Source organism: Ammodytes marinus (assembly GCF_949987685.1).
Source record: "Ammodytes marinus genome assembly, chromosome: 6".
NCBI lineage: Eukaryota > Metazoa > Chordata > Actinopteri > Uranoscopiformes > Ammodytidae > Ammodytes > Ammodytes marinus.
The window spans coordinates 29,919,548-29,936,803 of record NC_137235.1 but is presented as its reverse complement, the minus strand read 5'-3'; the positions used below and the strand labels follow the sequence as shown (position 1 = coordinate 29,936,803).

Below are 17,256 nucleotides of genomic sequence, written 5' to 3'. Positions count from 1 at the left end.
GGATGACAGAGCACCTGAACATTTTTTTTAATGCTTTACCCATTTATGAAGAAGTTAGAGTAGGGTCACACATTCTGACAGCTGCTCCTTGTCAGATATGGTGACCACATAGTTACTTTCTATGTAATGACTTCAAATAAGATGACATGTGTCCTGATTAATGCAATAGGATGATAAATGCACTCAAAACAATATTTTGATGTTTAACTCACTATTAAGGTGTTTAGAGCACGGTCACACATTCTGACAGCTCTTGTCAGATATGGTTACCCCATACTAGTAGTTACTGGCTCTGTGATGACACCAAAGAAGATGACATGTGTCCTGATTAATGCAATAGGATGACAGAGCACCTGAACATTTTTTTTTAATGCTTTACCCATTTATGAAGAAGTTAGAGTAGGGTCACACATTCTGACAGCTGCTCCTTGTCAGATATGGTGACCACATAGTTACTTTCTATGTAATGACTTCAAATAAGATGACATGTGTCCTGATTAATGCAATAGGATGATAAATGCACTCAAAACAATATTTTGATGCTTAACTCACTATTAAGGTAGTTAAAGCACGGTCACACATTCTGACAGCTCTTGTCAGATATGGTGACCCCATACTAGTAGTTACTGGCTCTGTGATGACACCAAAGAAGATGACATGTGTCCTGATTAATGCAATAGGATGACAGAGCACCTGAACATTTTTTTTTAATGCTTTACCCATTTATGAAGAAGTTAGAGTAGGGTCACACATTCTGACAGCTGCTCCTTGTCAGATATGGTGACCACATAGTTACTTTCTATGTAATGACTTCAAATAAGATGACATGTGTCCTGATTAATGCAATAGGATGATAAATGCACTCAAAACAATATTTTGATGTTTAACTCACTATTAAGGTGTTTAGAGCACGGTCACACATTCTGACAGCTCTTGTCAGATATGGTTACCCCATACTAGTAGTTACTGGCTCTGTGATGACACCAAAGAAGATGACATGTGTCCTGATTAATGCAATAGGATGACAGAGCACCTGAAAAACATTCTTTTAATGCTTTACCCATTTATGAAGAAGTTAGAGTGGGGTCACACATTCTGACGGCTGTTATCAGAAATGGTAACCCCATAGTAGTTACTGGCTCTGTGATGAAACCAAAAAAGAATAGGCCTACATGCATCCTGATTAATGCTGGAAACTATTTTTTTTTTAAATTATTTCCTCATCTATGAAGTAGTTAGAATAGGGTCACACATTATATCGCTGGTGGCTCTGTGCTGACTCCAAATAAGATGTCCAGATAACTGTAGCCTATACTAGGATGACAAAGGTAGGCTACTCAAACAATGTTTTGATGGTGAAATAATTTATTTTTAAGTTCAATTGTACAGAAAATCACAGTCAAAATAGGCTTACTTTATGTAGCCTTTTATTTAATTTTACCTTTACATTTGACTTATTTTCGGATACAGTCCGTTACTATGCTTTATTTTACCTTAACGTTTTATTCATTTTCGGATACACTCCGTTACTATGCCTGGCGTCGGTGTCCTCTTTCTACATAAAAGCAACAAACAGCCATTACTCATGCATCCATCTGCCGTTTTGAAGTTGTTTCGGAGACAGTGTCGGCTATCTTTCTTAGGTTACGCCAAGGGTTACGCCCGTGGCTGTAATGCAATGAATGTATCTTTACGTAGGTTACGTAGACGCTCTTCTTCTCCGTCACGGACGGGCAAACAACATGCAGCATTTGCAGCAGCGCCCTCTAGGGTCACATTTCCTGACAGGTCACAACTCTCGGTGCAACACCGGGACACGGGCTCATTGTCTTATTGACAGCTGTGCCTGTGAGCTATACACGTAAACAAAGTGAATCTTGGAATGAAACAGTTTTCAGATTCAGTGTTTCGTTCACAGTGTTTGGATGTAGTCGATAAAGTGTCATCTGGGGACACCTTTAACTCTGATTTTATTATATAAAGCGGAAGCCACCGGTGTCTCGAAATGTAAACTCTGCGTCACTTGAGAGGTCGACTTTTAACTCTTCTCAAATGCCGTGCATCTATATTGCTAACATAAGCGAACCGGTTGGTGCTGATGATAGCAATTTGCTAACCTGCTCGCTGCTCTGTTAGCTTACCTCAGTTTCACAGCCAACTATGAATGACAAACACGACAAAATACCAAATACATGTCACGCGGGGATAGTTACCGTTTCAGCGGAGCTTCCCGAGTCCACAGGTGTTAGTTGACGACGTGACCGTTATTTCCCGGCGTGAGAAAAAGCACACAAATCCCCGCTTTCTGTGTCAACGTGGCTTGCTTCTCTACTCGACCCCCCCATACGCCCCTTTACTGTAACGGACACTGTCCAATCGCAGCGGAGACGCTCTTAGCTTCTGACCAATGAGAAACCGGATCACGGTATGTAGGCGGGTCTTGCGGTTCATCACACCCAGTTGCATCAGTCCTCATGGTGCGTCCTTTCGGTGTGAACGCACCATCAGGGTTTGAGCGCGGGGAAGCTGCAAAGAGAAATGTAGGTCAGGAGCTGAGGCGTAGATGTTTACATTACAAAGCCAGTGCGGACAGCTTTCAGTATTCAGACCTTTTATGACTGATTCAACACAGGTAGACACGACTTTGTGTGGCTGGAAAGAGAGCTAATCTTACACTATAATATCAGTGCATAGGCCGTTAAGTGTGGAGTTCTGTCTTATTTAACTGCACTTCAGGCTATTTTTAAGGGCATACATTAAAAAAAATGTAACTATTCCTTTAACACTTTCAGGCATTAAAGTAGGCTACTAAAGTAGGCTACATAATGAAGCCTATTGAACACACCATGTCCTCCACACACACACACACACACACACACACACACACACACACACACACACACACACACACACACGCACACGCACACGCACACGCACACACACACACACGCACGCACACACACACACACACACACTCAGATCAACAATAGATTAGTCCATTTATAACTAGAGTGAGTCACATTGGCACAACATGAAATGTCACACTACCCAGACCGGTTTTAAAAATAATCACAGTGTGCAATCTCATTAGGCCTACATTAATCATGGTTACATCTTTGACAGATATATATGGCTAAATAGTTAGTCCCAATCTATAATAACATTATATTCTTATTCTGCATTAATTGACACACTTCAAAAACTATTCGACTAAGTGAAACAATTTTGTCATAGACAAAAGTAGTGGTGACTGCTGGGTAATACGTAGGCCATGTAGTTGTCAAATGAATGATATGTTATGTGTGATTATTATCATGTGATAGGCCTACGCATGAGCTAGTGTATGCGAAAAATTTGAAACATCTATTCACTGAACACAGCAATCACAACAGGATATTTGACATGCCTCTAAAAACAACGACGTGAGAGGACAGAGCAGGGGGAGAAGTTAGAGATTTCAAGGAGGATGACGTCCTGCTGCTGGCTTCAGCTCAGCATCAACGCCCGCTTGACCAGAAGTCAGGATGCGGATGAGAACATTTGAGGAAAGCAAGTTAGATATAAGCCTTTAAACCTTGTTCCTTACTTTACATTTGCTTGGTTATAAATCAAATATATAGGTTTACATGAACTTAATTAAAAGTTGGGTCAATTATGATACCGCTACCGGGCGGACAGTGTGTGTGCGCGCAGGTTCATATTATAACTACAGTATACTGGGGCCCGTGGTGACTATACCTGACGCCCATGGCTGCCATTAAAACTTGCACATGATGATACACAAATATACAACACACAGTTCAGAATTTTAAAAAAAGGAACTTGATGGAAATCGATTATTAAATAGTATTTCATATTAAATTAAACCTCAAAATAAATGTTGCAGATACATTTTTCTGTCAATTGACTTTCTGTATCAAATTGATTGAATGATCATTTCAGCTCTCGTGTCCATAAAAAAAATCTTCATAGTTGTTGTGGCACTTTCAATCGTGGTTTTATGGTGTTTTTTCTTTTAAAATATATGTAAAAACCTTCAGATGTGAATGTGATTAATATACAGTAGGCCCTATGCAGCTTTCGCCATGCCACCTTCTCACATGCCAACAGAAAAATCTCCCAGAGTGATTCTGGGCACATGTTCAGTGTTCATTATTTTAAATGCAAATGCTCTGCTATTTGAAAAAAACTACTCACCAAAACACTGGACGCTACCAGACCTGGCTCGTGATATCTGAGGGACCTGAATTTAAATGAAGGGTCGTTATTGTAACAGGAGACTGTGTACAACCAGTGCTCAGTCCTCTCCCTTTAGATTTGACAGACTCTGAAATACAGCGGAATGAGAGGGTGTGTGTACACTAATGAGCCAAGGCTGCCTACCCCTTGGTAGCTCGCCAATTCATATGCTCAAAATTAGCCAAGAACTGGGCCTGTAACTGTCAGTTTAATGCTAAAATCTTGCTTCTGCACATTATAATAGGACTGGCCCCTCCTGTCTATCTACCTTGCCTGTCTACTTCCCTGTGTTTCTCATACCATACCATGTCAGACTAGATTTACATTTCTCAAGAGGTACCGCGTGTCTCCTTTATGGGACCTCATTCTATTTCTTTTCTCACAGTGCTGCAGGACTGGAATGTGGGCAGAGGGATTGCGTATGCTGCCGTCTATATATAAAGCAGAATGCATGCGCTCCAACAGCACCAGCTGTTAGGATACCCTTCCTCTTGAGTCAGCTGGGAAGAGTGATATCATTTCATCCATTCCTTCTCTATACAATCAAACACCTTGAAGAAGTTATTTCTGCTGACCCTTAAAACACTGCATTTCACGTTTGACGTTCCAAAAGCCTTTCACACACCATACGAATATACTGTAAGAATGATTATTTTCTGGTCAGATTTTTGATTAATTTTAAAGTGCATTCCACCAAAGTTCAGTTTGTATAATAACGTCCTCTGTGGTTCTGGACACACTTTGTAAAGGTTAGCAGAATATGACAGACACCCTCTGTCCTCCACATTGAGGAGGCAAGGAGGGGCTGATAAGACATGCAACCCAGTTGGGTCATGGGGAGTGCAGGATGCAGTGTTTTGGGAGCTGGACCGAAACTAGAAATAGTATACAGTATACATATATATATACATACATACATACATACATACAGACAGACAGACAGACAGACAGACAGACAGACAGATAGACAGATAGATAGATAGATAGATAGATAGATAGATAGATAGATAGATAGATAGATAGATAGATAGATAGATAGATAGATAGATAGATAGATAGATAGATAGATAGATAGATAGATAGATAGATAGATAGATAGATAGATAGATAGATAGATAGATAGATAGATAGATAGATAGATAGATAGATAGATAGATAGATAGATAGATATAGATATAGGGCCTCTGCTGCATTAATTTAAAAAAAATCTTTATATATACACTCTTTGTCTTAAACAGAGACTCAAGACTTTAAGAAAATTGAAATTCAAAATTCCTGTCTTTTGATATGTTTGCTTTTTTTAAAGTAAAATTCAACAATATACTATTAGCAGAAATGCATGATGTGTCATTTATCTATATGTGTAGAGGGTCAGAACATCAGATTGTCTTAGCCAGTGTATTTATTTATTTATTTATTTGTTTATTTAACAGGGACAATGCACAGCACATAAGCAGTACCAGATTTAGCTATAAGCTAATTTTCATCTGTAGTCCCTGGACAGGAAACAGAGTAATACATCTCTGTGTACTGTACATGTTCCTTCTACTGAATTCTGATGTTATACATGCATCATAACAGACAGGGTGGTGTATGAGGTGGTCAGGTACAGTGTCCTCCTTCCCGTCGTTGCTTGGGTCTGTGGACTTATTACTCACAAAACTGTTCTCCATACCTAAGCTCAAACTAGCTGAAAATGTCAGTGATGTATCCCCCTGTGACTGTGCCTCTCAGTCAGACACACACACACACACACACACACACACACACACACACACACACACACACACACACACACACACACACACACACACACACACACACACACACACACACACACACACACACACACACACACACACACACACACACACACACACACACAAGTAAATTTACCACTGCCTGCCTCTGTAGCATCTATCAGTCCGGCTCGGCATGTGTCCTGAGGCGTGACAACACTCATTCGCTCTTTCTTTTTTCTGACAAAACCCCCAAGAGATTTATTAAAAATACCACAGCACACAAATCAGTTTTTTTCTTCTCCCACAGCAACAATGGTTTAGGTCTAGGTGAAACATTCATAAATAATTTGTTGCTTGCAGTGATTAGAGACCGGAGGTGTGAATGCGTATGTATGTGTGTCTGTGTGCCTACCAATTTGAGATTGAGAGTGCTGGGTTGAGAGAGAGAGAGAGAGAGAGAGAGAGAGAGAGAGAGAGAGAGAGAGAGAGAGAGAGAGAGAGAGAGAGAGACAGAGAGAGACAGACAGAGAGAGAGGGGTGAAGAGCAGTGGCTTTGTCGAGTGGGAGAAGATGTGCATATGTAATATCACAGACAGACAGCCAGTGTTTCCCAAGTGTGCACACATCTCCCGCCTGCAGTCTCAGACAAGAATGAGTGACAAGAATGAGTCTGGAATACAAATGAACACAACATAAAATGACAAACAGAGAAGTTGAAGGAATCCAGCTTTTCAATTTCATGTTAAAAAAAAAGCGCATCACCACAAGCGCATCACCAAATCTCACGGACACAAAGCAAAAGGAACACCTCAAGGGGCAAATGCAGAATGGAAAGCAATGCGGTCGAACTTTATACTTATATTTATACTTATCTATACTATTCTCAGCTCAGCAGGATTGTAGCATAGAACTGCACCATAAACTGTGTTAGTCTATTTCCTATTGTACGATTGCTATTATGGCAATTAGTGAATCAGGTTTTTATCACCTGTCAAATAATGTCAAACTTACACTTGGAATCGAGGTTGAACTGATTGGTTTTTGGCGGACATAGGTCACTGTGTTACTGTACCACCACTGTACTTTCACTGTTTGGCAACAAGCGGTATTTCTAGTTTTGAGAATGCATTACATATGAATGATATTGCTGGATGTTTCTTTTATTATGTCCATCTTCAGACTGAACCCCCAGGTCAGAGGCTATATTTCGATTACTGTGAGTGCCTCCATTCTGTTTTGGAAACAGTAGCTTCCTACAAGAGGCTACGCTAATGGAGGCTGGCGTAAATCCAAATCCTGTGGGACCAAAGATTTAGCCTTCAACAATGTTCTACACAACATTTGGCAAAACGAGAGCCAAGAGCTACAACGTGGGGAGGCTGACATCAGCAACATGCGCCATAAGAGATTAGTCACCATGGAGAGCCAGCAGTCCCCTGTCCCATGAACCCCTCCCCCCTCCCCCCCCCCCAACTAGCTGGAGAAACACTGCTATGATGGACACCTGTCACAGCTCATATCTGTCAGAGGAGTTCATTCAGGCTGTGTGTGTGTGTGTGTGTGTGTGTGTGTGTGTGTGTGTGTGTGTGTGTGTGTGTGTGTGTGTGTGTGTGTGTGTGTGTGTGTGTGTGTGTGTGTTTGGTGTGGAAACACACAGCTATGTTTACAGAGGCCCAGAGGGACTGAGAGGTAAAACGAGTGCCAAACATGGAACAGCTGCTAAATGGGGGCTCTGCAGAGGAGCAAGGCACAGTGGCCTTGATGGAGCAACAGATTGCTGTGTGGCATCGCTGTCTGCTCTCACATATCTCCACTGATGTTATAGAGCCAGTGCACCGAGTGCTGCTTCCAGGCTGCCTGTTGTTGGAAGTCGTTCAGCAGGATTTATAAGCGGATAAAAAAAAAAGCTTTCCAGAGCAACCAACGCGCATACACACAATATAAAATGTTATTTCAACAAAAACTATACAATAAAAAGTTAAAAAAACAATACACCAGTTTACATAAATCCACTTAAAATCTTTTGTTCCAAAACAGACAACTGCCTCCTAGGGGAAAATGCAGAGCTTCTCCAAAGTATGGGAACAATTTAAAAGATACCTTGAAAGTCACCAAGCAAGGTGTGTAATATTACCCAGCATTACATTCATATAAGAAGTCCAGGTTGAAATGATTTACACTGCTTCTATCTTGTCTACTTTTGATTTGTTTTATATATGAAGAATTTTACAAGTTATGTTATTTTTTGAGAACTTATTAAATATATTTCTAAAAAAATAAAAAATCTGTTTCATCTACTTTCCCTGTAGAGAAACATGTTAAAAACTTGTATTTTTTCCACATTTATTATAATGAATAAATATTGGCCAAAAGTCTGCAACAGCAAATCTCTAAGACGCACAGTGACGCTTTCTGTGGTCTCCGACAGACTTGGACACAAGAGGAGCCAACTGGTGGTGGATTTGCAACTAAACACAGGGACAGTTTTGCATCACGTATGCTGTGGCACGGTGGCTTCACGAGGACTTAATATAATACGTCTATAGCACTCACAGATGTGATAGTGGACTGCATTGATCCTCGATTACAGAGATGAGACTCAGTGAGGTGACCAAAGCAGAGAGGAGTGAGGGATGAGGAGGAGAGGGAGAATGGTGTGATGTGTGAGAGAGAGAAATGGGGGGAGGAGGGTGAAAGTCTGGAGAGACAGTTCCAATCCCCATACTTCCATACTATTTAGTATGCCAGAAAAAGATTTAGGATGTCCCAATACATGTAAGTCAATTATAGTGTGCTGTAAATACACAAATGCCCCACTAACACCAATAGCATTTTGGAGTATTTGTCTTTATTATTGACATTTCTTGACATAATAAAAAAAAAAATCCTTATCTGATTTCTTTTCTCTCCTGTTGCCACGAAACTCTTCTGTACTTTAGTATGTAGTGTAGTTAAAAGAAAGAGTATGTGATTTGGAACGCAGGGAGATTTAAATGGGAGAGTGACAGAGAGAGAGAAAAGTCTTAATCAACAGAAAAGGAGGACAAGGAGAGAGTAAGATGTGGCAGACAGCTGTCTTCTTCTGTTTCCCGTGAAGTGCTGACAGAGAGAATGGTATAGGCAGGAAATCATCTCAAGGGATGTAAAAGTTGAGCATAACTCAAATAAACCTAGTTCACCATTTAAAAGGCACAATCAATAAAAAATGTCAGGTAAGAGCATGTCCATATTGTTCAGCAATTTTATTCATGTAAAGAAAAAAAAACACACTAAACCAAAGACAAAATAAATACATTTGTGTCGTATGTGGAATATTTTTAGACTTTTATTTATTTAATTTAAATTTAAAGTCAAATGATTGTATATTTTTTGTATTGGTATATTTAAAGCTGCAGTAATGTGTTTGTCCTTTTGGAGGCGGCGCAACAAAATGAAACACAACGTTGACAAATGATCTGATTATTATATAGGAAAACTTGTTAGCAAACAGTTTCCTATAGTTACACATCCAGCAGACAATGAGCAACATTAGCATTTATTAGGAGCAGAGTTCCTGGCTGTTTGGGGAATTCAAGTCCAATATTCACTCTCCCTTTAGCTCTTTTGATGGTTTCCTTGGGGAAATAGCTGGATGTTTAGCTGTTAGATTCTCCACAGTGACTGTGTATGTGACCTGTTGTGATGTGATACAGATGAAACAATGGGTTATAAGAGATTTTCTTTCTTCTAATAACGACCTGGGGCCAAAGGGGAATCAAAATAGTTAAGTTGCAGAAACTAACCGGACCGAACCGCTCCGACCCGACCTACTCGGTGGAAACGAGGCATATGACACCAAAATAATGACCTGAAAGATGACTTTTGTGAATACAAAAATTTTAGATATATCAGTTAATATCAGCTTTTAGTCTGTATCAAATTTGGTTTTGGGGATTTGCAGCGAAAAAGCAAGACTAAAAATGTTTAAAGTCTCACAGTGTCTCAATATGTGCAAAAAAAAAAACTCTAACCACACGGATCATGTTGTAAACTGCCAGTGTTGTGAATAGAAAATATTTTTTTTACACTTGACCTGTTGAGTACGTACTAGGTCACATGTTCCTCCTTCTGTGACAATGTTCAAACAATCCTCGGTCACACTGACCATGCTCAAATTGTGCAATTGTGCCTATACTAAAGCCAGGTCATCTCGGCAGTAGAGTTAGATGCAGTGGGCTCTATTTTTCCCACCGGAGTCTGATGGAAGCATTCCATAGAGACCTTTTAAAGACACCAGCCTCTTAGAAAATGCTGTCTCACGGCATAAAACTTGAGTGCAGACATCTCGTGTTTATTTTTGGCAACTCGGGTAATGCCCGCATATTGCCAGTGTGGGGGGGTTTGCAGATGACAGGAATGCCACAGATGCCAATGGCAGATTTACTATTTATAGATAAATACTTTTATGTATTATTTGGACAGAAAGACAAGCAGCAAGTCAGTGTGTATGTGTTTGTGTTTTGCTGCAGGTCAACAATTGGCGGACTGTCTTGGTTTATGAGGATTTGGCAGGACAAACCAGTGTGCCCTGGCTGCTGGCTGTTCTCCCGACATCTCTCCGAGGGTAGCAGTTAAAGAGAGATGGGGTGTCACCTCAATGGGGTGCGGCAGGAGGGGGGGGGGGGGGGGGGGTGTAATGGTAAAATTCCTTATCCACATTCCTCAGAGCTCTCACATTGAATTTGGGGTGTCTGGGTTCCCCTGCAGCAGACCAAGTTCGGCAGCACTAGTGATGTCCATAGGCCTGGGACTCAAGATTCCATCTCTACACCTCAATAGTTGATGTGTCTACAAGTATCAAATGAATGCGCACACAATAAAGTTATAAACAGTGAAGTATAGATCAAATAACTTAAACCTGTTAAGCCATGTTTCACAAATAAATATGGTGCTAAACTCGTGATCTAGTCGGCCTATGTGAGGAGGCAAATCGTATCCTCTGGGAGTAGATCAGGTCGGCCACGTACAGCACAAAGTTGACGAAGGAGAAGACGGCCACCACCACCTTGCTGTCCCACGGACACTTCCCCTGAGGGCAGGACGAGGGCCTCCACGGAGAGCCGTACTTTGTGTCAAAGCAGAAGACCGGCCACACCACCGAGGCACTCAGGTACAGCAGCACTTCCAGGAGGGTGCACACCACCACAAAGCGGTCAAAGGGCATGCAGCGCACGGCCTTGGTCCGCCCGCACACAGTCATCACCACCACCACTGCCGTCAGCGCGAAGCAGAAAGCAAAGACCACCACGCAGTAGATCGTGGCGGCATAGCGGGAATACTCGCTGCTGTTGGCCAGGGCTCCGAATATGATGCAGGCCACGAAGCCCTGGACCACTTTGAGCAGGCCGGAGGGGGTGGCCATGTAGCCCACCACGGTCTGGCCGGGCCGGGCTCGGGACAAGGCCACTTCAGCCCCGTAGGCCAGAGTGCATAGGATGGAGCACACGGTCACGGCCAAGCGGAAATTTCGGACATCGCAGCCGGCGTAGGGGCACTCAGATTGGACATGGAAGAGCGGGTAGACCACAGAGGCTGTCACATACCTGCAGGACAAGACAGTAGTATGAGGAACGTTAATATTAAATAAAGTTTCATAGCCGGGTGAATACAGGCACCCATCAGATTTCCCTCCCCATATGATGCCATACGGGGAGAAGCCAAGCCACACCATCACCAACCTAACTTAGCCCTACCTCCACCTGTGACATACTAACCCCCAGATACCCCTAGTTGGCAGGTAAGAGACAGGCGCTAAAACAGAGAGTTTCAGACAGAGGTTGAAAAGAGGAGATTCAGTGATGGCACTTTGAGAAAGATAAAGTTTTTTGGGGGACACTACACCATGAAAACAGTTTCTGCTTGAAACCCAAATGCCAAATTTGATCCTGAAAATGATCACAAGATGTGACCTTTAATGTGTCAACCAATCTTAAGAGTGCATTTGAAATGTGGATTAGTGGATGGTGTGCTAAGGGCTCAGGTGAAAGAGGAAGTGTAACCTTCTTCCATCATTCTAAAAAAGGTAAAACCCTGGCTGTGCTTTTCTTAACTTTTTCTCTACATCCTTGAAAGAAAACATGTGGAAGCAAAGCCACAAAACCAGTTTGATGTGAACATCGGTACCAGTAACACAACCCAACGTGAGACTTACATGAGCGTTGCGAAGGCTGCACTCGTGACCGTGAGGTTGTCCCAGGATACGGGCAGGCAGCTGTGGAGGCGAGTAGCGTCCAAGAAAAACACCACGACAGTCATAGCGAAGCAGAAGCACCACGCCGCAATACAGAACACCCCTTGTGAACCGCTGTATCCTGCGCTGTGGACCACCATGGCAATCACCGCACAGCCCATAGCTAACTGGCAGAGGCGGGCGGCCCCCAGGGGTGAGCACAGGGCCCTCTTGTTGAGGTACGGACCCTGGGAATCCATTACTAAGTGTTGAGTCAAAAAAAAAATATTCTACAGGGAGATCTTCAAGAGTGTTCAGGAACTCAGATAGATGATGATGGAGCTCAGAGTCTAAATAGTCCAAAGTTTCACAAAAAGTCCCACGAAAAATGACTGATCCAGAGATCAGGTCCACCCTGGAGTCTTTCTCATTCCAGAGTGTGGCATAGGGGATCCAGATGAGATTTGTTTTGGAGCCATTGTTACCATGAGTGGGGCTTGGATGGGCTCTGAGGTTGAGGTGTATTATTTTTCAGTCCCTCCCCTGCATGGTCCAAACTCCCCTTTTTTCTGTAGTGCTTGGACTTGGGGACTTTCTGATGCTCTATTTCTGTGCCGATGAACCAGAGCAGTTCACAGATATAAAGTATGATGAATACAGGGGAAGTCTTTCGGTGAGAGCTCAGGCTGGTCAGGCAGCCAGGCACACAGGCACACACACACACACACACACACACACACCTCAGCTAAGAGGTCGCGCTGAGTCACAGATCACAAATATCAAGACACAGAACTACAGAGCAGGGAAGGGAAGATGGGTTGAAATCCCGGCCCGACTGTAGCAACGATGGGACAAATGAAGTTTTTCCATGAAGAAAGGAGTTGTCAGTTTGAGTTCCACAGCAGAACTTTGGTCTATAGTCCAAACCCTCAGGCTGAAACACTTCCAGGTTCCGGACTCACAGTCTTCCTGGTTAACCTTCGTGGATCAATTATCCGGATATGTTCAAGTCTGTCTCCGTTTGCTGTAGACACTCCATGGTGTGAATGCATGCAGCCACGTGAGTCCAAAGGCACCACTCGCTCTCCTTAAATGTCAAACTCTCATCTTCGTGCGTTCTCTCCGTCACACACACGGTCTTCCTCTCACACTTTCTCCTTCCTCGCTGTCCCCCTCACTGAGCTGTGTGAGGAGGGGGGGAAGCTGTTGGTCAGTCAGACCAGAATGGAAGTTATTTAGGGTTGGGCCATGGCCACATGAGTGTTGGAGGGATGTGTACATGTGGTTGGGCGTGGAGTGGAGGCTCGCAGACACATTGCAGACCCTATGGAATGAGGTGAGATGACTTACCCCGCGATGACATTCCTTATTTCAACAATGCTTCAGAAGCAGTAATCCCTACACAGGCTCACACATGAGGAGCCGCCAATGAGTTCAAGTTTAACACAGGTAGAGATGAAAGTCAAGAAATAAATAATCGTATGAATAAATAGTGTCAAATAATGGATTGGATTTATATAGCGCTTTTCAAGGCACTCAAAGACACTTTACAGGGTAAAATAGGGAATTATGAACCAATAAAAATATGAAATAATGCCACTATAAAATAAAAATAGGAGTTTTGAATGAATAAAATATAAAAATAAATAAAAGATATCATCCTTTTTGTGACATTTTATTTGTGTTTTTTTTTTACATAACCTCTTATTTCGATATCGGAAAACTACTTTTCCCAGAATTATTAAAAATCAAGGTTGGTTTAATTTTTTTTGTTTTTGCCCCATGGGAGCAGTGTAATAAGGTGTAAAAACCTATTTGACAGGTTAAATTTAGTGTTATAAAAATGTTATGCGTAAAAACAGTTACCTATATATGTACTGTACATGCCAGACACAGAGAAACATTAGCATTAATTCAAGTTGTCATTCTAGCAACCTGATGAATGTTAAGTCCGATATGATTTCTATAATCAAACTTTTGTGACGGGCGATTCCAAACTTCTGCATGGTTTTAGGTCACCCTCCTCAGAGCTCTGTTTTGGTCTCCACCACCTCCTGAGGGAAATCAGCTGCTAACTGTGTCTGCCTGTTATTTGTAGCTGCAGACAGTGTACACTAAAGAGACAGTGTACACTAAAGGGAGCTTATATCAGAGCTTTAGATGAGGATGCTGAAAGTGGAGTTTGGGGTCCAAGCCGGATCAATAATCCAAAATAGACTAAAAGGAGGTGAGGAAGTGTTCACATTACACTTTGTCATTTAATCCATTGTTAATATAAAAACATATTGATTTGTGCAGCTTTAATCCAATTCCAAAATATAAAACAAAGAAATGACAAAAAGCCCATACTGGAAAGGACCACAGTGTCCGGAGACAATGGACAGACAGACAGACAGACAGACAGAGACACACACACACACACACACACACACACACACACACACACACACACACACACACACACACACACACACACACACACACACACACACACACACACACACACACACACACACACACACACACACACACACACACACACACACACACACACACACACACACACACAATAGGCCTACTATAACTTTGTGCCAAATCTTAAATGATTATTGCACATTTTAGCCCCATTAGAATGAATAGCATTTACTTTAAATTCCAATGATCCATATTCCAGACATATGAGTTTTTACTTTTGCCACCCTTCCAGTTAAATTGATATTATTTCTAAATTAATGTTTCAGTTCAGCAAATCCATCCAAATAATCTATTACATTTACACTGATCGTCATGTCTGATTATATTGTTCTCAAAGCTACATTGTCCAAACGTAATGACGTTGTGAGAACAGACTGACTGAGTTTCTGCTGAAATGTGACTTAACGTTTGGACTCTTCGGGTTCTGAGTGTGTGTAGGCCTACGTGTGTATCAGTCCTAGTGGTCGCTCCTCTGCACCATGCTCCGTCTGTCGTCAGGTCTCTGTCTCCACCTGCAGGTGTGTGACAGCAGGTGTGCCTCTCTGCTCAACAGTTTACACTCACTCGTCTAAAAATGTACACTATGAACCATGCTAAAAGGGGGACATGTTGTCATGTAATCTGACCCATAAAAAATGAAAGTGCAATCATTTTTTTTCTCACACTTTTTGGCCTAGATGGCTAAGCTTCGCGAATCAAATCTACCAATCCTACCTGTAAGGGCACACCATAGATAGGCCTAGTAAATAATAGGGGCACACACTTATAAGTAAAGGAGCTAGAGTGTGTGCCCCTTCATACATGCTAACATTAGGCTACAAATATAAGTAGCCTAATGTTAGCATGTATGAACATCCTGCTGGTTTCCATTGAAATGTACCAGTTGCTAGATATGCTAGTGTCACAACATCGGTGTAAAAACTCCTGGCAGTGTATCCAGGCAAAGCTCCACTAATAACATAGTATTTAATAAGCAATATTGATCAGCTGCGAGAGATACTTAAACAATGCTCTGTGTAGGCTATCTCTGATAATTAAAATAGATAGTTGTCAATATTAATATTTGAAAGTTTAACATGGATATTGATACATTAAACATAGTAAACTGCCAGTCAGAGTTTATCTTCATGGCATAGCCTACCCAATGGTCGAACATGGTCTAACTGATTTTTTATGAACAAAATACACAAGACCCGAGCTCCATGAAGAAACCATAAGAACTTGAGCATCCTGTTGTGCTAAAATCTTCCACTAATATTTCACCTCGACGTCTGAGATCGTTCATTATGAACCTAAGACTGAAAGAGAATCATTATACTGGATCTAATTATTTTATTATATCGTTAGCCTCATAGCATAGGCCTAATTGCCTAAATCATATTAACTCTACATCTACTCTACTCTACATCTACTTCTCGTTAGCCTAATAGCATAATTGCCCAAGTCATATTTTAAGGGTTTTAGAGCAGGGTAAAGTAGATGTAGACTAGATGTAGAATAGAGTAGCCTAGATGTAGAGTAAAAGTAGAGTAGAGTAAATATGACTTAGGCAATTATGCTATGAGGCTAACATGGGATGAAATCATGTTAAGTTCAGCATTCTTTGCCATACACAGTCACTGGCTACGCTGCAGTTCACTCAAGTCATTCGCAATCTTTCCACAGAAGTGTGAATATGTGATTCTTGCAACAACAACAAAAATGCACTTGTCATTGCTACAGCTGCCACCAGGGCCCACTGTTGCTGTATACAATAAGCAGAGACAAAAAAACTGTTTGGTAATACGTACAACAGTTCCAATTTCTTAAAGCTGTTTCTATACATTAGGCTACAGTTAGTAAGGTGATATGAGGCAGAATATTGAGAGTACATTAGCTGTAGGTTAAACTTCCCTCACTGACACACAAACACAAGACTCCAGAGAATAGCGCCTCTAGTGGAAGTGTCCATTGCTTTATTTGGCCATCAAAGAGTCTAGGGGCAGTTGGAAGTAATTAATTTGCAAGTGTGTGTGTGTGTGTGTGTGAGAGAGAGAGAGACAAGTGGATGGAATGCACTCCCTCCCTCATATTCCCACAACACACACACACACACTGCTCCCCTCTGTGTTTGGCCTCTTTTTGAAGTTCCTGCTGCGGCAGCTTAAAGAGTGAATGAACTGTGCAGCCGGGGAGACGGTGGAGGAACGTGCTGCGAGTGTGTGTGTGAGAGTAAGATAGACCCTGCGTTCCAATACCCATACTTCCATACTATTTAGTACGCCAGAAAAAGATTGAGAATGTCCCAATACATGCACGTCAATTGTAGTATGCTGAAAATACACAAATGCCCCACTAACTCCAATAGCATTTTGGAGTATTCATCTTTATTCTTGACATATCTCGACATAATGAAGAAAAAAAAACTTCCTGATCTGATTTTTTTTTCTCTCATGTGGCCCTTCAACTCTCCTGTACTTTAGTGTGTAGTACAGTAATAAGAGAAAGTATGTGGTTTGGAACGCAGGGTGAGTGTGTCACTGACAATGTGTAACAGCATGGCAGAGTGCTGCTTGTTAGCCATTTACCTGTGGATGTTCAGATGAGTGGGGG

At 41.8% G+C, this 17,256-nt stretch overlaps 2 protein-coding genes across 2 annotated transcripts in view; both read right to left on the bottom strand.

Annotated features, from left to right (window-relative positions):
* Nucleotides 1–2,344, bottom strand: part of pycr1b (pyrroline-5-carboxylate reductase 1b) — a 24,796-nt gene extending 22,452 nt beyond the window's left edge. The window contains exon 1 of the mRNA XM_080029110.1: nucleotides 2,214–2,344. The gene's annotated coding sequence lies outside the window, so the exon portion shown is untranslated. The remainder of the gene's footprint in view (nucleotides 1–2,213) is intronic.
* Nucleotides 2,345–10,911: 8,567 nt separating this feature from the next.
* LOC307251847 (myeloid-associated differentiation marker-like protein 2) lies at nucleotides 10,912–12,449 on the bottom strand (the record flags this gene model as incomplete). Its single annotated transcript, XM_080029273.1, has 2 exons — nucleotides 10,912–11,563; nucleotides 12,172–12,449. 2 exons carry the CDS (start codon nucleotides 12,447–12,449, stop codon nucleotides 10,912–10,914), a joined length of 930 nt encoding a protein of 309 aa, XP_079885399.1.
* Between the last annotated feature and the right edge of the window lie 4,807 nt (nucleotides 12,450–17,256).